The sequence below is a fragment of the Carcharhinus amblyrhynchos genome, chromosome 15 (genome assembly GCF_965287045.1).
Source record: "Carcharhinus amblyrhynchos chromosome 15, sCarAmb.v2.hapA, whole genome shotgun sequence".
In the NCBI taxonomy this organism is placed as follows: Eukaryota; Metazoa; Chordata; class Chondrichthyes; order Carcharhiniformes; family Carcharhinidae; genus Carcharhinus; species Carcharhinus amblyrhynchos.
Window position 1 is genome coordinate 77762592 of NC_137338.1, and position 25614 is coordinate 77788205.

The 25614-nt window shown below is 51.9% G+C and overlaps 1 protein-coding gene across 2 annotated transcripts in view; it reads left to right on the forward strand.

The window, feature by feature from the left end:
* The first annotated feature begins 2111 nt into the window (after positions 1-2111).
* LOC145353488 (filamin-A-like) overlaps positions 2112-25614 on the forward strand; it is a 54984-nt gene continuing 31481 nt past the window's right edge. For both annotated transcript variants that reach the window (XM_080204293.1, XM_080204294.1), the window contains exons 1-22: positions 2112-2359; positions 4144-4241; positions 5226-5373; positions 5462-5580; positions 6558-6635; positions 8780-8942; positions 9738-9938; positions 12316-12453; positions 12727-12853; positions 12962-13098; positions 13674-13867; positions 15671-15784; positions 15913-16056; positions 16157-16280; positions 18907-19067; positions 19659-19749; positions 20420-20589; positions 21103-21220; positions 22177-22439; positions 23187-23784; positions 24402-24575; positions 25242-25404. In XM_080204293.1, coding sequence (XP_080060419.1) covers positions 2194-2359; positions 4144-4241; positions 5226-5373; positions 5462-5580; positions 6558-6635; positions 8780-8942; positions 9738-9938; positions 12316-12453; positions 12727-12853; positions 12962-13098; positions 13674-13867; positions 15671-15784; positions 15913-16056; positions 16157-16280; positions 18907-19067; positions 19659-19749; positions 20420-20589; positions 21103-21220; positions 22177-22439; positions 23187-23784; positions 24402-24575; positions 25242-25404 — 3689 coding nt within the window. In that variant the 5' untranslated portion in view covers positions 2112-2193. The remainder of the gene's footprint in view (positions 2360-4143; positions 4242-5225; positions 5374-5461; positions 5581-6557; positions 6636-8779; positions 8943-9737; positions 9939-12315; positions 12454-12726; positions 12854-12961; positions 13099-13673; positions 13868-15670; positions 15785-15912; positions 16057-16156; positions 16281-18906; positions 19068-19658; positions 19750-20419; positions 20590-21102; positions 21221-22176; positions 22440-23186; positions 23785-24401; positions 24576-25241; positions 25405-25614) is intronic.

Below are 25614 nucleotides of genomic sequence, written 5' to 3' on the forward strand. Positions count from 1 at the left end.
GCTCCCACGTAAACAGCTGAGTGAGAAATGATCCAAACCTTTCATTTCAGTAAATTCTTTTGCCCCTCCCTAGACCCCTGGTCAAAACCGCACTTGATCCTCAGAGGAGAGAGACCTGCACTGCAGGAAGGAGGCGGTGGAGAGACCAGAAATTTTGGATTTGACATTTTGTTGGAATTTAGGCCCCGCACCCCCACTGATGCTCGTGGTCTAGGCCAAGATGGGAGGAACCTCCACTCGGGTGGGCAGACCCTACCATTTGGGGTGCCGTGATAGGGGTGGCCCAGGCCCAGCACCAACCCAAGATTGTGAGCCCGAATTTGGCACCTTCTCTCCCCACCAAGTGCTGATCTGACTCGCCCTGACTGTTTCAAGCATCTTCTAGCCAGTCCTTAATCTTTTTTTCAGAGATGCTTCCAGAACTCTGTCCGAAAACCCATACCCAAATTCCTGTTATGGAATGTCAAGTGGTCCACTTTTTTAACCACCCTCCATTGGGAGGAGGGAGAAGGCACCAAACTTTGACGCGCAAGCTTGAGTTGGGGCTGGGCCTGGGCCACCTCCTATTGTGATGTCCCAAGTGGTAGTGTCCCCCTGATTGTGGCTGTTCAAAGAACAAAGAAAATTACAACACAGGAACAGGCCCTTTGGTCCTCCAAGCCTGCATCGACCATGCTGCCTGTCTGAATTTAAAACTCCTACCCTTCCGGGGACCATATCCCTCTATTCCCATCCTATTCATGTATTTGTCAAGATGTCCATTTAAAAGTCACTACCTCCTGTGGCAACAAGTTCCAGGCACCCACCACCCTCTATGTAAGAAAAGAAATCTGCCTCGTACATCTCCTTTAAGCCTTGCCGCTCACACCTTAAACCTGTGCCCCCTAGTAATTGACTCTTCCACCCTGGGGAAAAAGCTTCTGACTCTCCACTCTGTCCATGTCCCTCGTAATCTTGTAGACTTCTATCAGGTCTCCCCTCAGCCTCCATCGTTTCAGTGAGAACAAACCAAGTTTCTCCAACCTCTCCTCATAGCTAATGCCCTCCACATCAGGCAACATCCTGGTAAATCTGTTCTGTACCCTATCCAAAAACCTCCACATCCTTTTGGTAGTGTGGCGATCAGAATTGAACACTATGTTCCAAGTGCGGCCTAACTAAGGTTCTATAAAGCATCAACATGACTTGCCAATTTTTAAACTCAATGCCTTGGCCGATGAAGGCAAGCATGCCGTATGCCTTCTTGACTACCTTCTCCACCTGCGTGGCCACTCAGTGACCTGTGTACCTGTACACCCAGATCCCTCTGCCTATCAAATATTCTTAAGGGTTCGACCATTTACTGTATATTTCCTATCTGTATTAGACCTTCCAAAAATGCATTGCTTCACATTTGTCCGGATTGAACTCCATCTGCCATCTCTCTGTCCAGGTCTCCAAATAATCTATATCCTGCTGTATCCTCTGGCCCTCATTGCTATCCACAAATCCACCAACTGTTGTCGTCTCCACTTATCAATCAATCCAGTTACATTTTCCTCCAAATCATTTAGATATATTACACTACAATCTAAGCATACCATTCATAGAGAAGGAAGAGAGTGCCGAATGCCATGTTAGTCATAGCTAGGGTGTAGAGAAAGATCAACTTAATGCAAGGTAAGTCCATTCAAAAGTCTGGCGGCAGCAGGGAAGAACCTGTTCTTGAGTCAGTTGGTACGTGAGCTCAGACTTTTGTATCTTTTCCCCAACAGAAGAAGGTGGAAGAGAGAGAATGTCCAGTGTGTGTGGGGTCTTTGATTATGCTGGCTGCTTTGCCAAGGCAGCGGGAAGTGTAGACAGAGTCAATGGATGGGAGGTTGGTTTGGACTGGGATACGTTCATGACCCTTTGTAGTTTATTGTGGTCTTGGGCAGAGCAGGAGCCCATACCAAGCCACGATACAACCAGAAAGAATGCTTTCTATGGTGCATCTGTAAAAGGTTGGTGTCACGTGAGGGACGAGATGGCCAGTGCGGTGAGCAGTAGATGGAGCAAAGGAAGTGGGCAAACTTTTTTTAAAATTATTCATTGTGGTTTTGAAGGAGTTTTGTCTCGTTTGCCGCCTCTGCAGATAGCAAAGCCATCGTTGACGGGAACCTGAAGCTGATCCTGGGGTTGATATGGACGCTGATCCTTCACTACTCCATCTCCATGCCCATGTGGGATGAGGATGACGATGAGGCCAAGAAACAGACCCCCAAGCAGAGGCTGCTGGGATGGATCCAGAACAAGCTGCCCGAGATGCCGATCACCAACTTCAGCAAGGACTGGCAAAGTGGCAAGGCTCTGGGTGCCTTGGTGGACAGCTGTGCCCCTGGTAAGGACCATCAGTTCTTCTCCCCCCGCCCCCCCAAGCCTCGGGCCTCTTCTCCCCAGGGTCGGGGGGAGGGGAGAGTGGGTGGTGGATGGAAGAAAAGGGTAGCGGAAGAATCCAACCCCGGCAGGGGAAGACTCTCCAACCTAGGTGGAGAGGAGGCGGGGTCAGGGGTCAAATGCCAATTCCTCTCAGCTGACATTTATGTAGGGCTGAGGCCGTTTGGTGATTTTGGTTGGTCGGTGTGGGATTTGACGCATGATTTACTGAGACTTTTAGCGGGAGGAGGCCGAGTCTGTCTCTGATTTGGATCCGGAATGTTCTGGGCCTTCCCTCACCACCAGTGTTGGTGCTCTGGTCGCTTGGCTATGGAATTCCTCCCTGATTTCGATTTTTCCTTGTGTGACTCGGTCAAATTTTAGCCCCAGCGGCAGTGTTTTGATCCGAGATTAATTAATCTAATCAGTGGGGGTGAATCGAGGTGGTGCGGGGGAGAAGGTCTCTCCTGGAGAATGGGGAGAGTGCGGAAGTTACGGGGAGTGGTCGAGGTGTATCCTGTTGATGTGTTTAAGATGCGGGGGTGGGGGAGAAGCAGAAGGGGAGCTAGATAAACATGAGGGAGGAGATGAAGTAGGGGGTGTGTGTGGGTGGGGTGGGGGGGGAGCAGAAACACTGGCCCAGGGGAGAGGGGCTGAATGGCCTGTTTTTTGGCGAGCAGAGATTTCCCTTTCTCTCTCGCACACCACCCCCCACCGCTCTCCAAAAATAAACCAACACTGCAATAAAGTCCCTGAAAATCCCCTAGTCATCACGCTCTGGCACCTGTTCAGGTACACTTGTGGGAGAATTGAGCATGGCCAATGCACCCTAACCAGCATGTCTTTCAGACTGGGAGGAAACCCCCACAGACACAGGGAGAACATGCAAACTCTGCACTGACAGCGACCTAAGGCTGCAGTTGAACCCGGATCCATGAGGCAGCAGTGCTAACCACTGTGCCTGTCCCTAATTTCCCCTCTGAATGTGATGGGTGAGCCGCCATCTCGAACCTGCTGCAGTCCCATGTGGTGTAGGTACACCCACAGCGCTGATGGGGAGGGAGTTTCAGGACTTTGACCCAGTCAGTGAAGGAATGGCCAATACTCCCAAGTCAGGATGGTGTGTCAGGGGCTCAGAGGGGGAACTTGCAGGCGGTCAGTGTTCCCCATGGCATCTGCTGCCCTTGTCCTTCTAGGGGGGTAGAGGTGGCGGGTTTGGATAGCACTAAGGCGCCTTGGTGAAACATAAGATAGGAACAGGAGGAGGCCATTTGGCCCTTCGAGCCTGCTCCACCATTCACCACGATCATGGCTGATCGTCCAACTCATAGTGTAATTGTGCTGTTTCCCCATAACCTTTGATCTCATTTGCCCCCAAGTGCTATATCCAGCCTCCTCTTGAATCCATTCAATGTTTTGGCATCAACTAATTCCTGTGGTAACGAATTCCACAGGTTTGGGTGAAGAAATGTCTCCTCACCTCCGTCCTAAATGGTCTAATGCCAAAGGATGGAGGAAGGTCAGCTTGTTGATTTTGGGTGCTGAGGGAAGGTATACTTCCATCCCACTCACCCAAACAATCCCTATTTGTGCAGGGACCCCCATCCCCTTTCCCTTGGAATCCTTGGTGTGAAGTGAGGGGTTGAGGGACGTTGAGTTGGGGTGATGGTGGGGGGGGGGGGGGGGGGGGAGAGATTTGGAGATGTATTAAACCTTGACGGTGGCCGTTTTCTTTCCTCCTCGGAACAGGGCTCTGCCCAGACTGGGAGACCTGGGATGGAAGCAAGCCAGTGGACAATGCCAGGGAGGCCATGCAGCAGGCTGATGACTGGCTGGGAATCCCACAGGTGAGTTGGCTGGGTAGCAGAGTTGGGCTCATTTGACCTCCCCCTCTGCCAATTGCCCTCAGTGTGGGCACTGCAGGTTCTGGGTGGGGTGCAGGGGAGAGGGAAGGAGGGGAGCAAACTCGGAAATGGGAGGAGGCCCCAACACCACGCTCAAACCTACCAATCTAGGCCTGAAACACTCCCACGATGCTAAGGGAGCATCACTGTAGGGTGGGGGGGTGGCGGTAAATGAGCTGAGGGGAAGGAGTGTCAGTGGTGAAACCCCCTCATCTGAGGGGACGTGGGAGCCAAGGGTGTGGCCTTATTAGTTGAGGTGGAGTGGGGCTGAGGGAGGGATGGGGGCGATGGCAGTTTGAGGGGCCCTTGGCCCATCAGCTGAGGGGATGGGGAGGAGGTCTCAAATACTGAGGGAGGGCCACCCCATTAGAGGGAGGGCTTGTCTTTCATGATAGGACATTGAACCCCTTCCCTTCCTCCTTCCCCATCTGTCCCCTGGGGTAGTCACAAGTGCTGCTATTAGGGGGGTGGGGGTTGGAGGATAATGTTCTCTCCCAGGCCCCAGTATTCAAATCCCTTGATTAAAGTCACATTTCGTGAAACTTGGGTCATTGGTGGTTTGTGGGATCTTGCTGTGCACTGGCCGGCTGCCACACTTCCTGCTTTTGACGACAAGTGACCCACAAAGAAATGCACCCACCAATCCTCCCCCTTGGTTTGGATGCCCTGAGGGTGGGTGAAACCAGCTTTGGCCTTCTTGAACAGGCCCCTAAATTGAGGTGGGACTGTTGCACAGTTAGTGGCTCAGGGCTGCAGTGGGGAAATAGGGAAGTGCGGGTGAGAAGGCCCTCATTGGGTGCACGGTGGCCATTTTCTACCACCCTTGGTGTCCTCTGCCTTGGGCAGCCATTTTCTTTCTCAATGGATCGAACATGGCTTCCCTGATTTTGACCATCTTCTCATTTTCTCCCCCTCACTCTGTTCCAGGTGATCACCCCAGAGGAGATCCTTGACCCCAATGTGGACGAACACTCTGTCATGACCTACCTGTCGCAGTTCCCCAAAGCCAAGCTGAAACCCGGAGCACCCCTCCGTCCAAAACTCAACCCCAAGAAAGCCCGGGCCTACGGACCAGGTCTGTCATCACGCCAACTTTTTTCCCCCTTAGTTGTCTCCGTCACTGCCTGTTTTGTTTTATTTATTTTTTGTCCCTTTTCTTCAAGGTATTGAACCGACTGGCAATGTTGTGATGCGGAAGGCGGAGTTCATGGTGGAGACCATCAGTGCTGGGCTTGGTGAGGTGCTGGTCTACGTTGAGGACCCAGCTGGCCATCGTGAGGAGGTAAGGGGCGTCCAGAACACTGCCTAACTTTTTTCGCCCTCATTTGACCTCATCTGTAGCATTCCATCCAGTCCCTGCCTGCCACACTTCAGGGTACAATGTTTCGAGAGAGTGTGTGGAAAGGATTGAGGAGAATATGTCCAGGAAGATGACGGGACTTCAGCTCTGTGGATAGATTGGGAGAAGTTGGGAATGTTCTCCTTGGGAGAAGAGAAGGTTGAGAGGAAATTGGATCGAGGGGCTCAAAATCATGGAGATTTGATTTGAGGGGTTCAAAATGATGGTGGGGTGGGGGGAATTGGTGTCCAGGACAGAGTAGAGAGGGAGAAACCGTTCCCATTGGCGGGTGGGTGGGGAACCAGAGGGGGACACAGATCGGAGAAAGAAGCGACGGAGACACGAAGAGTTTTTCAAGCAGCGAGTGGTTAGGATCTGGAAGGTGCTGCCCGAGTGTGGGGGAGGCAGGTTCAATCAAGGTTTCCCAAAGGGAAATTGGATCAGGATCTGGGGAAGGAGAATAGGCAGGGTCACAGGGGCAGGGTGGGGGAATTACACGTGTTGCTCTGCCAGAGAGATCAGCAGCCAGATGAGGGCATATATGAACCACCTATGCCATAATTGTTCTGTTACATTTGTAATGTGCAGGACTGAGTGTTATTAGGTTGAGGTGAGATTAGATTGGTTCTTGATGGGCTGAAGAGTCTCTGGGGCAGGGAGAGTCCTGCATTCTTCCCCCACTCTCTGGGTAAAGACCCCGTAATGGATTTAGTAGCAACACTCTTGAACTGGTAGCCCAGTGTTCTGGTCACATGGGTCACTCATGAGTGACCCATCTTCTGTGTCAACCCTATTGAAACAACCCCCTCTACATTAAGACCTCAATCTGTCAACAACATCCCTTGGCCTCTGCCCCCACTCTGGCCCTGATATCAGCTTTTGTGTTTGACTTAATTGTTTTACTATCTGTTTGTCGACAGGCTAAGGTAACAGCCAACAATGATAAAAATCGAACCTACTCAGTCTACTACACTCCCAAGGTCGTGGGACTGCACAAGGTAAGGTGTCTCAGATGTGGATTGTTGCATTTTTTTTTTTCCCAGCTCCTTAGTTCCCAGGGGAGCATTTATTGCCCCTTGAGAAGGCAGTGGGTGAGCCGCCATCATCTTAAACCTGCTGCAGTCCTGTGTGGTGTAGGTACACCCACTGTGCTGTCAGGGAGGGAGTTCCAGGATTCTGACCCAGGAATAGTGAAGGAGCAGCTGATGTTCTCAAGTGTTGTCAGAGCTGTGCTCATCCAGGGCGAGTGGGAGAGTATTCCATCACACTCCTGACTTGTGCCTTGTAGATGGTGGACAGGCTTTGGAAGGGGGAGTCAGGAGGTGAGTTACTCTCTGCAGGATTCCCAGCCTCTGACCTGCTCTGGGAGCCACAGTATTTATATGGCTGGGTCCAGTTCAGTTCCTGGTCAGTGGTAACCCCCAGGATGTTGGTGACTCTATTACAAGATTTAAGATCTTTCTACTCCCCATGGACACATCTCAGGTGTAGAGGGCTCGATGAGGATGGTAGGAGTGTGTGGGCCACGAGGGATAAAAAGACAATGACCTGTTAACCCTTCTCCATAGGTAAAGAAGGCATATGTCCTTTATTTGCCAAGGTATAGACTATCAGAGCAGGGAGGTTGTGATGGAACTGTATAAAACGCTGGTTAGGCCACAGCTGCAGGACTGTGTGCAGTTCTGGTCTCCACACTATTAGCAAGGATGTGATGGCACTGGAGAGGGTGTGGAGAAGATTCACCAGGATGCTGCCTGGGCTGGAGCATCTCAGCAATGGAGAGAGGCTGGTTAGACTGGGGCTAATTTCCTCAGAGCAAAGAAGGCTGAAGGGGGGACCTGATCGAGGTGTACGAAATAATGAGAGACACCGAGTGAATAGGAAGAAACTTCCCTTTTAGTAGAGGCACAGTGGGTTAGCACTGCTGCTTCACACTGCCAGGGACTCTGGTTCGATTCCCAGCTTGGGTCACTGTCTGTGTGGAGTTTGCACATTCTCCCCATGTCTGTGTGGGTTTCCTCCCACAGTCTGAAAGACGTGCTGATGAGGTGCACTGGCTGTGCTAAATTCTCCCTCAGTGTACTCAAACAGGCGCCACAGTGTAACAACTAAGGGATTTTCACAGTAACTTCATTGCAGTATTAATGTAAGCTGTCTTGTGACACAAACTTTAGAGGGAAGGGCTGGGAGATTGAGGAGAAACTTTTTTTCACCCAGAGGGTGTTGAGAGTCTGGAACCTGAAGAGATGGGAGAGGCAGGAACACTCGACATTTTAAGATCTTGAAACCCCACAGCGTACAAGGTGATGGACCAAGTGCTGGGAAATGGGATTAGAATCGATAGGTGCTTGATGGGCTGGTATCGATGTGATGGGCCAAAGGGCTTCTGTTGTAAAAGGTGTTGACTCTTTGCATGCTAGGGAAGGATATCACTGGGGGTGGGCACTTGTGTGTTGTACAAATGTTAACATTGATCTGAGGGGATGGGCCAAATGGCCTCTTTCTGTGCTGATAAGGATCATATTAAATTGGAGAGAGTGCAGAAAGGATTTACTAGGATGCTACCAGGACATGATGGATTGAGTTATAAGGAGAGGCTGGATAGACTGGGACTTTCTGTGGAGTGTAGGAGACTTGAGGGTGATCTTATAATGAGGGGGCATAGATTGGCTAGCTAGTCAACATCTTATCCCAAAGGTCGGGGAATCTAAAACTGGAGGGCCTAGGCTTAATGTGAGAGGGGGGAAGACAAGTGCCCAGGGGGACAATTCTTTCACAGAGGGTGGTGAGCGTCTGGAACAAGCTGCCAGAGGTAGAGGTGGGTACAATTTTGTCATAAAAATATTTGGACAGTTACATGTGTAAGATGGGTATAGAGGGATATGGGCCAAATGTGGGCAATTGGGACTAGCTTAGTGGTTTAAAACAAAACTGGGCAGCATGGACAAGCTGGGCCGAAGGGCCTATTTCCATGCTGTAAACCTAATTGGGGGAGGTAGAAGTGGGGGCCTGAGAGAGGAGGAGCTGGTGGGTGGGTGGGGTGACCAGTGTGGATTTGGAGGTGCTGTGTGCTCACTCTCCCCAACCACCCCCCCCCCCTTTTTTTGACCTTGTTCTTGTGTCCTTCCCCCTCCAAAAACAGGTGACCGTCTTGTTTGCCGGACAGAACATCTCCAAGAGCCCTTTTGAAGTGACCATTGGGAAGGCGCAGGGTGACTCGAGCAAGGTGACTGCCCAGGGCCCAGGCCTCGAGCCCCTGGGCAACGCAGCCAACAAATCCACCTACTTCGACATCTACACGGCAGGTAAGGAGTGCGAAGGAGAGGCCTGCTCCACCCTGTCCCTGCCCTTTCACCCTTGATTTGTGTCACAGTGGTTAACTCACTCAACACGTCTTCTTCCATCACCTTTGGTAATCAAAGTGCTTCCTGCAGTGAGCCATCACCTCTTCTCTTTCTCCACCCTCCCCGTGTGTATGCGTGTCCCCCACCCCTCACACAATGGTGGGTAGCACTGATGCCTCAAGCCCATCCAGGGACACGAGTCAGATTTTCTGGCTTGGATGTCTGGTCAGTGTGGAGTCAGCATGTTCTCCCTGTGTCTGAGGGTTTCCTCCGATCCAAAGACCATGTGGATTAGGTGCATTGGCCGTGCTAAATTTGTCCCTTCAGGATACACTGGTAAGAGGGATTAGCAGGGCAAATGTGGGGTTATGGGGATAGGGCCTGGGTGGGATTGTCAGTTTAATCTTGATGGGCTGAATGATCTCCTGCACTGTTGGGGATCCTCTCCATGATGGAGCGATTGAGAATTGGGGTGCTCAAGAGTCTGGAATTGGAGGAGGGCTGGAGGGGGTTACTGAGATGGGGAGGGTTGTAGGGGCTGGAGGGAGTTATAAATGGTGAGGACTGAGGGGCTGGAGGAGGTTAGAGATGGGGAGGATTGAGGAGGATGTAAAGGTATCAGATTGTCAGAATAATTAACTATGTTGGTATTGATTTGCTGGCCTGTTTGGAATCCCCAAAGTGTCTGTCTGATTTTAATAAACGAATGTTTACATGTTTGTAACAGGATTCCCCCCTCGCTCTCTCCCTCCACAGGTGCTGGTGTTGGAGATGTGGCCGTGAGCATCTCTGACCCTAATGGGAAGAAGGACACGGTGGAGATTCAGATCGAAGACCGTGGCAACAGCTCTTACCGCTGCACCTACCGCCCCACCGTCGAGGGTGTCCACACTATCTACGTCACCTTCGCTGGGGCACAGATCCCCAAGAGTCCCTTCACCGTCACCATTGCTGAAGGTAGGCCCGAAATCTACCACAGGCCAAGGGCCTAGAAGCCCTCCGAGCAGGAGGAGGCCATTCAGCCCCCCTCGAGCCTGTTACACTGGGCCTCCTGCTCTCCCTTTCAGCCCCCCTCTCGAGCCTGTTGCACAGGAACAGGAGGAGGCCATTCAGCCCCTCTCGAGCCTGTTACACTGGGCCTCCTGCTGTCCCTTTCAGCCCCCCTCTCGAGCCTGTTACACAGGAACAGGAGGAGGCCCGTTGAGTTGCCTCTGACCTGGCATTGATTGCTGGGTGGAGTTTGAAGAGAGGGTGAGGGGGTTGAGGTGTGGGGCTTGGAACATTCTACACTGAGCCCCTCCCTCCCCGAGGGGTTGTGGTAGAAGTTGGTCACTCAGCTGGTGGCCTTTTTAGGTTTGTGTTGTGTTCTCTGACTCAGTCAAGTGTTGTTTGCCTCTGTTCTCTTCTGCTTTCAAAACACTTGATTTTTTTTTTCCTCTTCCTTCCTCAAACTGTCCGCTTACCTCAAATTGCATCCACTCTGATCGACCTCTGACCTTTGCCTGCTGACCTTGGCGTGTCAGGAAGATGGCTGCCTGCTTCTCTGTCTCTCTGTCTCTCTCCTCACTCCATCTCTCTCCGCTGACTATCCAGCAATGATTGGAAAACAAACAAGATCCTCTCTCTGTTTGCGTGCCCGTTCTGGGGGACTGGAGGTAATCACTTGCATGCGGGTGGCTGTCGGGGAGAGGGGGGTTGGGGGGGGGGGGGGAGAGTGGTGGCATGTGTGAGGGGGTGGGGATATGGCCATTTGACCCATTACCAACAGATCATATCTTGACATTACTGACAGCCCACATGTGACACCCTCTGTAGAGGGAGACTGCAGAACGCTGGTACAGAGGGATCTGGGCGTCCAGGTACATTCATCCCATGCTGAAACCTGAGGGGAAGGGCTACATGATGAATTAGGGTGGGTGTAGGTTTCAACCAGGACAGCAGTGGTTAGCACTGCTACCTCACTCTGCCAGGGACCTGGGTTCGATTCTGGCCTTGGGTGACTGTCTGCGTGGAGTTTGCACATTCTCCCCGTGTCTGCGTGGGTTTCCTCCCACAGTCTAAAGATGTGTGGGGTAGATGGATTGGCCATGCTAAATTGCCCCTTAGTGTCAGAGGGACTAGCTAGGGTAAATGAATGGGGTTACAGGAATAGGGCCTGGATGGGATTGTGGTTGGAGCAGACTCAATGGGCTGAGTGGCCTCCTTCTGCTCTCCTAGGGATTCTGATTCCTTGGTGACCGAACCAACATATGGTTGGCTTCATTCCAAAGTGTTGGAAATGCCATTGGACAGTCTCTTTACCCCCATTTCCTTCGGAAGGGTTTGGGCTCAGACGATGGGACATTCTGAGATTCCCAGTTTCAGGAGGGTCATGGCTTTCCATATCCCTTCTAATGAGGGAACAACAATTCCTTTGGAAAGGGTTGGCATTTCTGGTGTGGTTGAAGTGTGTTCGTGTAGAGGATGTACCAGCGAGTTAGTGATTGACTTGTTTTTTTTTAGCCACATGCCTGGTCATGTTCCTCTTGCTTGCAGAGGATGGCTCCATGCCAGTGAACATCCGGTGGGCATTGGCCAGCTGTCTTGCAAGCTTGCTGGCACTCAAATTGGGTGTAACTGCCATGACGACGCCCTGCACGTACCACCAGAGGCAGCCAATTGGCACCCAGTCATAGAAACATAGACAGGAGGAGGCCATTTGGCCCTTCGAGCCTGCTCCGCCATTCATCACGGTCATGGCTGATCGTCCAACTCAATAGCCTAATCCTGCTTTCTCCTCATAACCTTTTTTTGATCCCGTTCACCCCAAGTGCTATATCCAGCCGCCTCTTGAATCCAGTCAATGTTTTGGCATCAACTCCTTCCTGTGGTAATGAATTCCACAGGCTCACCTTTTCTTTGGGTGAAGAAATGTCTCCTCACCTCCATCCTAAAATGGTCTACCCTGAATCCTCAGGCTGCTACCCCTGGTTCCAGATTCTCTTCCCCGTCCCCCCCCTAACAAAATTCATCTCCAGCAAAAACAATCCTAACCTAGTCGCTCTCTCATACATCCTACCATCTCCTCCCCTCCCCGTTGTGTAAATTCTTTGAAATTCGGTGTTCTTGCCATCTGATGAGTCCCAGAGGAAAAGATTTGACAGGCTTATCCTTTCTTGGCAATACCTCCCAGCAGGGTTCCTGTTTTCACCCCCACCCTGACAATCCAGGAGATGGGCTTAGGTCAGGGCAAGTGGATATGGTGGGGGGTTGGGAGGGGGGGGTGGGCAGAAATGGGGGAGGGGGAAGGAGTGTGGGGGACTAGAGTAAGAGTCTCTTTCTCTCTGTCTGGCAGCGTGCAACCCCAACGCGTGCCGCGCAGTCGGACGTGGCCTGCAGCCCAAGGGCGTTCGTGCGAAGGAGACGGCGGACTTCAAGGTGTACACTAAAGGAGCGGGCAGTGGGGACCTGAAGGTGGTCGTGAAGGGACCCAGTGAGTATTTGGTGGAGGAGTTTGGGGTGGGGTGGGGCAGGGGGGTAACAGGCATCTCCATCTCTATTTATCCCTTAACCCAACATGGGTTTCCTCCATTGTCCATCTGAGTTTTTGTAAACAATGGATTCAAGTCATTGACCATGTTAGTGACTTATGGGATCTTGCTGTGTGCTGGTCGTTTATTGAGCTACCTCTGGGGGAGGGGGCAGATTTGGTGCAGTTAAGGAAAACGCTAACCTTGTATTCATTGGCTCTTTTTCCCCCTGCCAGAGGGTCACGAGGAACTGGTCAAGCAGAAGGACCTGGGCGACGGAGTCTATTCCTGCGAGTATTATCCCAATTTGCCAGGGACCTACACCGTCTCGATCACTTGGGGTGGCCAACACATTCCCCGCAGGTCTGTCTGCGTGTCTCCGTCTCTTGGTTTTTGTTCTTTCTTTCTAGAATTTTCCTCCCTTGCTAGGGAAACTGCAGTCTTCTAAACCCTGCTTGCTTTCTCCCACAGTCCCTTTGAGGTGAAGGTGGGCTCAGAGGCAGGCCCTCAGAAGGTCCGGGCCTGGGGGCCTGGCCTGGAGGGAGGCGTTGCCGGGCAGTCGGCGGACTTTGTTGTCGAGGCGATTGGCACCGATGTGGGGACATTAGGTGAGTGGGGGGGGGGCTCTCCCTCCAGAGAGGGGTCAGAGAGCATATTACAGTCACCATTAGCAGTTTGGGCTCAGGGGGAGGCTTGTGTGCTCCTGGGGTGGGGGCAGTGGTGATGTTGGGGGGAGAGATTTTTGAGTCAAGGCTTCACGTGGAGATTGGGCCTAATGAGGTTATCCACTTCAATCGATCCCTGTCTCAATCCTCCCTTCTCTCCATCTCTATAATATCCTACAACTCCTCCCTATCTCTGTAACCTCCTCTGGTCCCTACAACCCTCTCCATCCCTATCCTTCTCTGGCCCCCTACAACCCTCCCTTATTTCTCTGTAGCCTCCTCCAGCCCCTACAACTCTCTCCATCCCTATCCTCCAGCCCCTACATCCCCTTCAGAAGGGGATTTAAGGGTTATAAAGCCAGGACAAGGGTACAGGATAGAGGGGCTGAATGGCCTCCTGTCCTGTGTAACAGGTTCGAGGTGGATTAGGGGTCAGCAGGCTGATTGGGCCTCCTATATTTTGGGTGTAGCAGTGTGACTAACTCGGCCTGTTGGGCCTTCTCCCTCCTGACTGGTAGGTTTCTCGGTGGAGGGTCCGTCCCAGGCCAAGATTGAGTGTGATGACAAGGGTGATGGTTCCTGCGACGTCCGTTACTGGCCCACAGAGGCCGGCGAGTACGCCGTTCACGTGCTTTGCAACAACGAGGACATCAAGTACAGCCCCTTCATGGCCGACATCAAACCAGCCCCGCCCAATTTCAAACCGGAGAAGGTGAGAAACCACCCTACCGTGCCGAGGATTCGGACTCTGAGGAAGGATGTACTTGGTGGGGGAGGGCGGGGTGTCTGAAATGAGAACGTACAGGAGGGAGGGGTTGTCCCACAATAAGGATCGAGTCCAGTTGGGGCCGCCAGGTTTTGAGGTCGAGGTGGAGGGTCCCCCTGCATTGGGACATGGACAGTTGTAAGGGAGCTTGATAAGATGGGGCCATGTGAGAGATCCCCTGTACAGGGAATCTGAAACATGAGGGACTGGGAATAGGGAGGGGGCTTCCTGCAGTTTTTCCAGTTGTTTCTCAGGGAACCGCGTGCCAGGGGAGCACTGAGTGGTCATCTCTCCCTGTGAAAAGGGAGGGGCTCCTTGATCCTGGAAAGGGGACAGGGTGGGAGAAAGAAAACCCTCGAGGACTTCCCCCGCTGTCCATACAGAAGGGTTTCTGGATGGTATGTTTTTGAGACGGGAAGGATAATGTGAACATCAGTCACTCCGGTAGCACCGGACACAGCTTTGCGTCATGAACTTGTTCCGACAGGTACAAAAATACCCAGTGTTAAAGGGAAATAGCAACTTCCTCGCAGAGGGTTGGGCACTGCCCATGAATGCATGTTGTTGCTAGCAGTTCAGAGAAGGCTGGCGAGGAGGGGGCTGGTTGTCTGATGAGGAACGGTCGGACAAGTTAGGTTTGTATCTGCTGCAGTTTAGAAGAGTGAGAGGCGACTCGATCCAAACCTTTCAGACCCTGGGGGGTTTCTTGACAGGGTGGATGTGGAGAGGATGTTTCCTCTTTTGGGAGAGTCTAGAATTGGGAGGGGACAGCCTAGCGGTATTATCGCTAGAGTAGTAATCCAGAAACTCAGCTAAAATTCTGGGGACCTGGATTCGAATCCCACCACGGCAGATGGTGGAATTTGAATTCGATTGAAAAGTATCTGGATTTAATACACAACGAAACCATTTTTTTTTGGACAAACCCATCTGGTTCACTGACTTCCCCTTTAGGGAAGGAAATCTGCTGTCCTTACCCAGTCTGGCCTACATGTGACTCCAGCAATGTGGTTGACTCTCCAAATTGCCCCCAGGCAACTAGGGATGGGCAATAAATGCCAGGCCCAGCCAGTGATGCCTGTGTCCCACAAAAGAGTTAAAAAAAAACTGGGATGGGGGGGGGGTGTCACCCTTTCAGAAATAAGGGGGTCACCCATTGCAGAAGGAGATGAGGGGGCTGAGTCTCTAGAACCCTCTTCCTCAGAAGGTGGAGGAAGCAGAGTCTTGGAATCTTTAAGGCCGGATTATTATAGAATCCTACGGTGCAAAAGGAGGCTATTTGGCCCATCGCCAACAACAATCCCACCTGGCCCCTCTCCCTGTAACCTCACAGATTTAACCTGCACATCTTGGGACACTAACAGGCAATTTAGCAAGGCCAATCCACCTAACCACACATCTTTTGGGGTGTGGGGCAAAACTGGAGCACCCGGAGGAAACCCACAGAGACTCCACAAAGACCGTGACCCAAGCAGGGAATCAAACCTGGGGCCCCTGGTGCTGAGAGGCAGCAGTGCTAACCACTGCTGCCCGCAGAGAGAGATTAACAAGGGCTTGAAAGGTTATGTGTGAAAGTAGGGTTGAGATAACCTTCCGATCAGATGGCGGAGTGGGCTCAAGGGGGCCCCCTCCTGGCTCCTAATGGAGTTGAAAACACAAATATGTAAAAGGGGTGGGGGAGGGGAAGAAGGGAAGTCTCCAATTGGATGTTGGGGGGGGTTCTTTACTCTCTCTGGTGTCTCCCTGCAGGTGAAGGCCTACGGGCCAGGATTGCAGAGTACTGGAATGATCATCAACAAACCAGCCGAGTTCACCGTGGACGCCAAGAATGCTGGCAAAGCCCAGCTGAAGGTCTACGGTCAGGTAAAACAGGGCTGCTTTGGGGTAAAATGAGGCCTTGCGTGAACTTGTTTGTTTTTATCCCCAGCTCCACCTTTTACCAAATCCAATGGTGAAATTGTGTCCCTTCATGTTTTGACTTTTTTTTTAAGGATTCGGAAGGCCTACCCATTGACGTGCGTGTGAAGGACAACAAAGATGGCACCTACTCCTGCTCGTACACCCCCAAGAAACCTCTCAAGCACACGGTGATGGTGTCGTGGGGTGGGGTCAACATACCAGAGAGTCCCTTCAGGGTGAGTCGTTGTCGCCAGCTCCCGGACATGGTGGTTCAATTCTCCTTGCCCTTCCTCTGTCTCTCTCATGGACGCTCTTTCTCTCTTCCCCTCCTCCTAGGTCAATGTGGGAGCTGGCAGTCACCCCCAGAAGGTCAAAGTTTATGGTCCAGGTGTGGCCAAGACCGGGCTGAAGGCCTTCGAGCCCACCTACTTCACCGTGGACTGCGCAGAGGCCGGACAAGGTAATGCAAGGGTCGATGCGTCGTCTGCTGGAAAGGATGTGGATACGTCATATTGGGTACAAATCTAAAGGCAGGAGGGAGAGGTGGTGGCAGCAGGAGTGGAGGAATATGGGAAATCAGGGGCCAATATTAACTTTTGTGTGAATCATAGAGTCCATACAGTGCAGAAGGAGGCCATTTGGCCCATCAGGGCTGCACTAACCACAATCCCTCCTAGGCCCTATCCTCTTAACTCCACACGTTTACCCTGCTAATCGCCTTGGAACTGAGGCAATTTACTATGGCACAATTGCCTCACGGGACCAGGGTTCAATTCCAGCCTCGGGTGACTATGTGGAGTTTGCACATTCTCCCTGAGTCTGTGTGGGTTTCCTCCCATAGTCCAAGTGTGTGTGTGTGTTAGGTGGATTGACCGTGCTAAATTGCCCCTTAGTGTCAGGGGACTAGGATGGTAAATATGTGGCGTCACGAGGATGGGAACTGGATGGGGCCACAAGGCCCATCGAGCCTGCGCCAACAATCCCACTCAAGTTCTATCCCTGTAACCCCACATATTTACTACCCTAGTCCCCCTGACACTAAGGGGCAATTTAGCATGGTCAATCCAACCTAACACCCACATTTAGAGTGTGGGAGGAAATGGGAGCACCCGGAGGAAACCCATGGAGAACATACAAACTCCAGTGATCCAAGCCAGGGATTGAACCTGGGTCTGTGGCACTGAGACAGCAGTGTGACCCACTGCCATCATACTGCCCCAAAATAACTAAAGGGCCACCTTCCAAAGAGGAGTGGGTGGGGAATTTTCTTGGAAACTAATTGGTGGAGGGGGCAGCTCTCCAACCCCTGTGGTGCCAATGGGACACTGAGGTGGACCTGGGTATGAAAGTGTGCATGTTATCAAGGGTTGGCAGAGTAGGGGCGAATGGCCTGTTCCTGCTTCTATTTTCTATCTTTTTTCTTAAGAGGGGCAGGTAAGGAGAGTGGTTAACAAACAGACACTCTATCCTGGGCCTTATTCATGGGGGCGCAGAGTACAAGAGCAAGGAGTTTGTGTTAAACTTGTATAAAACACCAGTTCGGCCTCAGCTGGACTGTCGTGTCCAGTTACGAGCGCCGAACTTTAGGGAGGAAATAAAGGTTAGAGAGAGCAGAAAAGATTGACGAGTCTTCAGCTGTGGACAGATTGGGAAAGTTGGGAATGTTCTCCTTGGGAGAAGAGAAGGTTGAGAGGAGATTTGATGGAGGGTTTCAAAATCATGAGGGGGGGGGGTGGGAGGGGTGCAAAATTAGGGTCTGGGGCAGTAGAGAGGGAGAAACTGTTCCCACTGGTGGGAGGATGGGGATCCAGAGAGGGACACAGATTGGAGAAAGATACAAGGAAATCTTTCACGCAGCGAGTGGTTAGGATCCAGCGCAAACAAGAAGAGAAAATGGCCTCCTGTGCTGAACAGTTCTGTAGTTTTGAAATTGCCTGTTTGCTGTTGGGTTTGGGTTGAAAACACTCTTTAAAAAAATATCATTATAAATAACTAGGAGTGCAGAAAAGATTTACTAGGATGTGACTGGGATTTGATGGTTTGTTATAAGGATAGACTGGAACTGTGTTCTCTGGAGTGTAGGAGGCTGAGGGATGACCCTATTGAGGCCCAGATATTAATGAAGGGCATAGATCAGTGAGATAGTCAATATCTTTTCCCAAAAGTAGGGGAGTCTAAAACTAGACGTTTAAGGTGAGAGGGGAGAGATACAAAAGAGGCAATTTTTTTCACAAGGTGATGAGTGTCTGGAACAAGCTGCCAGAGGTAGTAGAGGCAGGTGCAATTTTTTTGTATATAGAAGGATATGGGCCAAATTTGGGCAATTGGGATTAGCTTTGCTGCTTAAAGGGGCAGCATGGACAAGTTGGGCCGAAGGGTCTGTTTCCATGCTGTAAACCTCCTGACTCTTAATGTGGTCATCACAGAATTAGAATACAAAAAAAGCAGGTATGTACTGCTGAGGCTTTTAAGGCTTTGGTCAGACTGCATTTGGAATATTGAGTAATTTTGAGTCCTGCTCCTAAGGATGGATGTGCTGATCCTGGAGCAGGTCCCGAGGAGGTTCACGGGAATGATCCTGGGAGCAAAAAACTTGATGTACGAGGAGGGTTTGAGGATTCTGGATCTGTACTCGATGGAGTTTAGAAGGATGAGGGGGAAATCTCGTTGAAACTTGCCGAGTAGTGAAAGGCCTGGATAGAGTGGATGAGGGGAAGATCTCCCCATTGGTGGGAGAGACTGGGATCTGAGGGCAGAGCCTCGGAGTAAAGGAATGACCCTTTTTAGAACAGAGATGCTGAAGAATTTCTTCCACAGATTCACCACTCTGGCTGAACTCATGGCTACAGAAGGCTGTGGGGGCCAGGTCTACAGCTGTATCTAAGATAGGTTCTTGATCGTTAAGGGGATCAAAGGTTATTTGCGGGGGGGAAGGTGGGAGAATGGGGTTGAGGAATTTATCAGCTATGATCAAATGGTGGAGCAGACTGGCTGGGCCAAATGGCCTAATTCTCCTTTTCTTTTTTCTTACGGAATTCACATGCTGTCTTCCTGACTAACCTCTGTTACCTGCTGTTTTTCTCCAGGTGATGTGAGCATTGGGATCAAATGTGCCCCGGGAGTGGTGGGGCCCGCAGAAGCAGATATCGATTTTGACATAATCCGTAACGATAACGACACCTTCACGGTGAAGTACACAGCCCCTGGGGCCGGACACTACACCATCATGGTCCTCTTCGCGGACCAGGTGAGTACAGGGGGGGAGGGGGCGAGTTAACGTGCGCGACGTCCCCTCTTGTCCCACTACCGCCCGTCACCCCTGCCTGAAGTTCCATCCTGAATGTGCCCCCAAAATGCTTCACGGGAGCAGGAACCTGACCCTCCCCAAAGCCAGATCTGGAGGTATTAGTGATAGGTGCCCAAGAGGTTGGTTTTTAAGGAGCATTTTCATTTTTTTTAAAATGATGGATGAGGTTTAGAATTCCAGAGCTTAGGATTCCCCCCCAATCCCAGGCAGCTGAAGGCACGGCCGCCAGCGGTGAAGCGATGGGAATCGAGAGGCTGGAATTGGGTGAGCGCAGGGATCTCGGAGGGTTGTAGGAGTTTAGAGATTTTGTTGGAGCCAGTGTGGGTCAGGTGAGCACAGGGTGATATCAGCCGTGATCTAATTGAATGGAGGTTCAGCCTCAATGGGCTGAATGGCCTCCCCCCTCCTCTTCCTGTGCGAGGAACTGAATGGCCTCCTCCTGAGGCAGATCTCCTGTCTAATGGTGGGGTTGAACTTTCTCTCTCACTCTCTCTGCCTATTGATTTGAAACCTTCCTGTTTTCCCCCTCAGGCTATTCCGATGAGTCCGTTAAGAGTGAAAGTGGATCCCGCTCACGATGCGAGTCGAGTGAAAGCTGATGGCCCAGGATTGAGCCGGACTGGTAAGAGGAGCTCCCATTTTTTTCCCCATTTTTTTGGAGTGGGGCTGTTTGCTGTGCATTGTGGGCCGGTGGCCATGTTGGATTAGGGGCCTGTTGGCCTAAAATCTGGTCCCTCATATTGAGGGTGTTATATGGCCAGTAAGCAACCCCTGACTTGACAATCTTTGCCCATCAATAAAATCCTGTGGGTGGCAACATATTTTTGCTGCAATCACCACCTTTTTTTTGGTAACACGGTGAGCAGAACTGGATCCACTAATCCAGCAGTGGCCTAATGGTTCCACTCTGGCCTGAACCCTCCCCAAGGTTCAGAGGAAGACTCTGTGTTCAGAGTTTGTTGCCCCTTGGCATGAGCTACCCTATCCAGGGGAAACTTTGTTTGCCCAGAGGAGCCTGGTGTGAGGGGGTGGTCTCTAAGATGGCAGACACTGGTAAGTTAGATATCATCCAAGGAGGGAATCTGTGGGGGGCTCAATAGGAGGAGGGGTATGGCCCCTGCCAGCACAAGAGGACCCGAGTGGGCTGTTAACGTTAGTAACGTGTACAGAGCATGTGAGGTTGCTTTGTGTTTAGTGATGGGGCCTTGTCTCTCTCTTGGGGACCTGTTCACACTCCATCTTGTTGCTAAAAATAACCTCTCTTCTCCCCACCTCTCTCTTTCTCTCTGTAGGAGTCGAGATGGGCAAACCCACACACTTCACCCTTCACACCAAAGGAGCCGGAAAAGCCAAACCCAATGTCCAGTTCACCGGACCAACCAAGGCCGAGGCTGTGCGTGACTTTGAGATTGTAGACAACCACGATGACAGTTACACTGTCAAATACACCCCCGTGCAGCAGGTAAGAGTCTTGGATGTCACCAGCACTTCCTTTTTTTTCAAATGCTGTAGGGGTTGTGAGGTCATTCAGGCCCTTGAGTCTGTTTCCATAGGAACAAGGGGTAGGCCCCATCCAATCCTTGGAGCCTTTTTCCATAGGAATGAGGGGTAGGCTCTATCCAGTCTCTGGAGCCTGTTTCCATAGCAATGTGAGTAGGCCTCTGCACTGTGACCAGGGCTGTAACTCCCACATGTCCACCCTCGCTACAAACCACTTCAGGTCAACAGTCTCTCAGATTTAAAATTAATCCAACCTCAATTGCCACTTGGAAGCCTTGGTGTGTAGGCTGAACAGGGCCTCTTCCTGTTCCTGTGCAACAAGCTTGAGAGAGGGGCTGAATGGTCCTCTCCTGTTCCTATGTATCTGACTCATGAAGGGCTGGATGGCCTCCTCCTGTGCTGATGAATTAGTCCTGTGTCTGACTATTTTGATGCATTGTGACTTTCTTTTTTTTACCCCCCCCCTTGAACTCAGGGTAACCTGGGAGTGGCGGTGACGTACGGAGGTGACAACATTCCCAAAAGCCCCTTCAACGTTGGAGTGGCTCCCACTTTGGACTTGAGCAAGATCAAAGTTAATGGCCTTAGTGACAGTAAGTCCGATTTGGTTTCTGACTGTTTTGGGGTTGGGGAGAGGGGTGACAGTAATGATGGCCAGCAGCAAGGATGTGTCCTGTAGAAAGCTAGATTTGGTCTCTCCAAATTGGGAAGGTTCTAGAGCAGGGAAAGACTGCCTGACCCTATCGTGTCTGCTCTGGCCTACATGTAGCTATGAAGCCTACTCCCACTCCAGTCCTGGGGCACCATCCAAAACTGGGAGGCCTAACAAGGCAGGGGAATATACATGATAGACTCAGACACAATCTTCAAACACAATCAGGTGGGCAATAAATACTGACATAGCCAGTGATGCCCACATCCCATGGATGATGTGTTTACACTGATTGACACCTCACTTCGCTTCCAGCCCCAGCCTTGCCAGTCTTCCCCCCCCCATCAATAAAATTCTCCTGTGGATGGTAACATTCTGGTAAAACTTCCTCCATGTCCTCCTTTGGTTGTGATCCCATCCTTGGGAACGCGGTGAGCCACATTGGACCCACGAGTAACAGGCCGGATGTACCAGCCTGACCCCCCCCCCCCCCCCCCCCCCCCCCAAACTCATGGGATGTGTGACCACTGTGAACCCTCCATCCCAAGATTTTTGCTTGAGGAATCCTTCAAAACTTTTATTGAAGAGGAGATTGGGAATGGCAGAGATGGAGATGTGAGGGAGAAGCGTCCTTTTTATTAAGATGGCCCTTCGCAGAGGGTGCAAGATGGACAGAATGGCCTCCTCTTGCCATGGTGGAGGGAGGTTGTTCTCAATCCCCTGCTGACGAAGGAAACAGTTGGCCAGGGGCCTAAACCTGGCTCAAGTTCCCTGTGCCACCTTGGGGGGGGGGGGGGGGGGCAGTTTCAATGCCACCAGAGAGGGGGTGGTGTGGTGCACAAACCAATGCTGTTTAACCAATTGCTGTCTTCCCTTGTCTCCTTTTCTCTCTGCCAGAGGTGGAAGTGGGCAGCGACCAGGAATTTACCGTCAAGTCCAAGGGTGCAGGAGGTCAGGGCAAGGTGGCCGCCAAGATCACCGGCCCTGCCAACAAGTCGGTGCCCTGCAAGGTGGAGCCGGGACTGAGCGCCGACAACAGTGTGGTCAAGTTCATCCCCCGTGACGAGGGCCCCTACCAGGTGGATCTGACCTACGATGGCGTCCCAGTGCCTGGCAGCCCCTTCCCCCTCGAGGCTGTCGCGCCCTCCAACCCATCCAAGGTTGGCGCAGTTTTTTTTTTGACTTTGTTCCTGTGGAGGGGCTGTGGGTGTCCCCTTGGGGAAGGGTTGAGGGTGTAACCTTGGGGAAGGGTCAACACATTGGTTCTGGGCCATCAAGATGGAGGGAGGAGCGGGGTGGGAGGTAAATACCAGGAGCCCTCGCGCTCTTCTTCTATTCATGGCTGTGGGATCTTTCTGTGCAGTCCTGAGGTGGACACGGGCTTAAGCGAGGGAGTGGTTTAACAAGATGAGCCCTTCCTGGTGTGGTGGGGCCCCCTTTTGAGGTGGCACCCATGGAGTTGGGAGTGGGGATTTGAATCTTCTAACTCCAGTAAGGCAAAGCAAATGCCACCCCCTCCCCCCCCACCATTCCCCAGGCACTGATCCAGGTTGAGGGAGCCCCTCGGAGTTACTGGGGTGCATGGGGGAGCAAATCGGGAGAAGAGGAGGCCCAATCATGCCCCTTCCCCCTTCACCACAATCAAAGCTAATCCCCCTCCAATTCCACTCTTTCCTGCCCCCTCGGCATCACTCCTGATCCCAGCTCCCGATGTGCTCAGCGATCGGGTTAAGAATTCCCAAAGGATTTTGTTTCCGTCTCCAACCCTTGGGGCGAAGAAATTTTCTTTTCGTGTTGTGATCAAAATGGCTGCCCCCTTTATCTCCTTGGCTGGATTACGTACAGGAGATTAGATGGGCCAAATGGCTTCCCTTTGTGGCATTGACTCTGTGTTCTCTTTTCTTTAGGTCCGAGCGTACGGCCCTGGTTTGAAAAGAGGTGTAGTTGGCTCTCCCGCTCCCTTCACCATCGACACTAAGGGGGCTGGAATGGGAGGACTAGGCCTCACCGTCGAGGGCCCCTGCGAGGCCAAGATCGAGTGTCTGGATAACGGCGACGGCACGTGCTCGGTGTCCTACCTGCCCACAGAGCCGGGCGACTACCTCATCAACATCCTGTTTGCCGAGACCCACATTCCCAACTCCCCCTTCAAGGCCAGCATCCAGGGCTCCTTCGACCCATCCAAGGTGAAGGCCTGGGGCCCAGGCCTGGAGCGGGGTCGGGTGGGCGAGTCGGGCGACTTCGTGGTGGACTGCGCGGGTGCCGGACCGGCCGAGCTCAACATCGAGATCATCTCGGACTCGGGCGCCCCGGCGGAGGTCCTGATCCAGGACAACGGTGACGGCACCTACACCATCACCTACATCCCTCTCTACCCGGGCACCTATACCATCACTATCAAGTATGGCGGGCAGCCAGTGCCCAACTTCCCCGCCAAGCTCCAAGTGGAGCCAGCTGTCGACACCTCAGGGGTCAAGGTGTACGGCCCTGGGGTCGAAGGTAGAGGTGAGTCTTTACGCTCAAGAACTCATCAGTGGGTGGACTGGGGGAGTCGAGGTTGGGGGCGGGATGGTTAATGAGCATTGGTTCACCTCCAAGTTCTGCATCTTTCTCGACCTTTCTCAGGAAGGATTCCTCCTTCTCTGCCACCTTCTCCAGGCCCCTACAACCCTCTGTATCTCTATAACCTCCTCCAGCCCTAACCCTCCCTACCTCTGTAACCTCCTCCAGACCTTATGACCCTCCCCATCTGTGGAACCACTTCCTATGACCCTCCACACCACCCCCCAAACACTGGCTCCAGAAATAAGGAGGGTGTGGAGCGAATGTGGGACTAACCCAAAGGGGTTGGCACAGGCTCAATGGACTGAATGGCCTCACCCTGTGCTGTATTCCATCTTTTGAAGGTAAATTTTTATGACTGTTCCTTAATGGGGGAGAGAGGAAGGTGGGATTCCATTTGAGGCTGTCCAGTTCATTGACAAGCCTTCATTTTTTAATATACTTCTAGGCCTCATGCCTCAGGGTCTTCGTGGGTGAAGGCAAAAGAATATTGTAGCAGTGTTTTTTTTCCACACTTTTTCCTCAACTGTTTCTTCCATTTTAACCACCTCAAACTCTAGGGGTCTTCCGTGAAGCCACCACAGAATTCAATGTTGACGCTAGAAATCTGTCCAGTGTTGGCGGCAACCACATCAAGACACGAATTACTAACCCCTCAGGCGCCCACACGGACGCTGTTATCCAAGACAAGGGTGACGGAACCTACAAGGTTGAATACACCCCCTTCGAGGAAGGTAGGCCACGTGGGGCCTTCTCAATTTGATTTCTCTCCGATTGTGTTGTGGCCGATTCTTGGGTGGGGGGCAGGGTGTGGTTTGCCTTATGAGGAAAAGGTTGAGCAAGTTGGGACCTGAACCCATTGGAGTTTAGAAGAATGAGAAGGGATCTTATTGAAACGTCTCAGATTCTGAGGTGGGGGGTGTTGACGTCGACCGGCTGGAAGCTGAAGGGATGTTCTCTCTGGTTTCAGAGCCGTGCACCATATTCCAAGTGGGATGGGGAGATCAGGATTAGCACTGCTGCCTCACAACACCAGGGACCTGGGTTCAATTCCTGGCTTGGGACCCTGTTTGTCTGGAGTTACACATTCTACCCATGTCTGTGTGGGTTTCCTCTGGGGGTTTGGGAGGAAACTGGAGCATCCAAAGATGTGTAGCTTGGTGGATTAGCCATGATGGGTTTACAGGAATGGGGCAGGCCTGGGTAAGTGCTCTTTCTGAGTTAGTCCAGCTCAAAGGGCTGAATGGCCTCTTTGCTGTGGGGGACTCTATGGTTCTCTGAAGGTTTGTTAGACATAACTTTTTTCAATTTGTATTATTTTCTTTGTTTTCCAGACTTTTAAGCCACATCTCCAGAGTGTTATTTTTGGTCCCCAATTTTTACTGTCTCTCTCCCTCTAGGGGTACACGCCATCGATGTTGCGTACGATGAATCACCAGTGCCCAACAGCCCTTTCCGAGTGCCTGTCACTGAGGGGTGCGACTCGAGTAGGGTCCGGGCCTTTGGGCCAGGCCTCGATGGAGGAATAGCAAACAAGCCCAACAAATTCACCGTGGAAACCAGGTGAGACCGGGCCTACTACCTTGAGGGTGTCCTTTGAAGCCTAAATCTAGGGCCCTCATTTTTTTTTGGCTGAGCTGTCTGCTGGCTTCTTTTGATGCCAAACATAATCTTTTTTAACCATTCACACTCCTGAAGGGGGAGGAAATTCTCCCTCAAACAATATCACTTCAAGAAGAAGAGGCAATCGGGGTCCTTACCGAATTGCTTGTG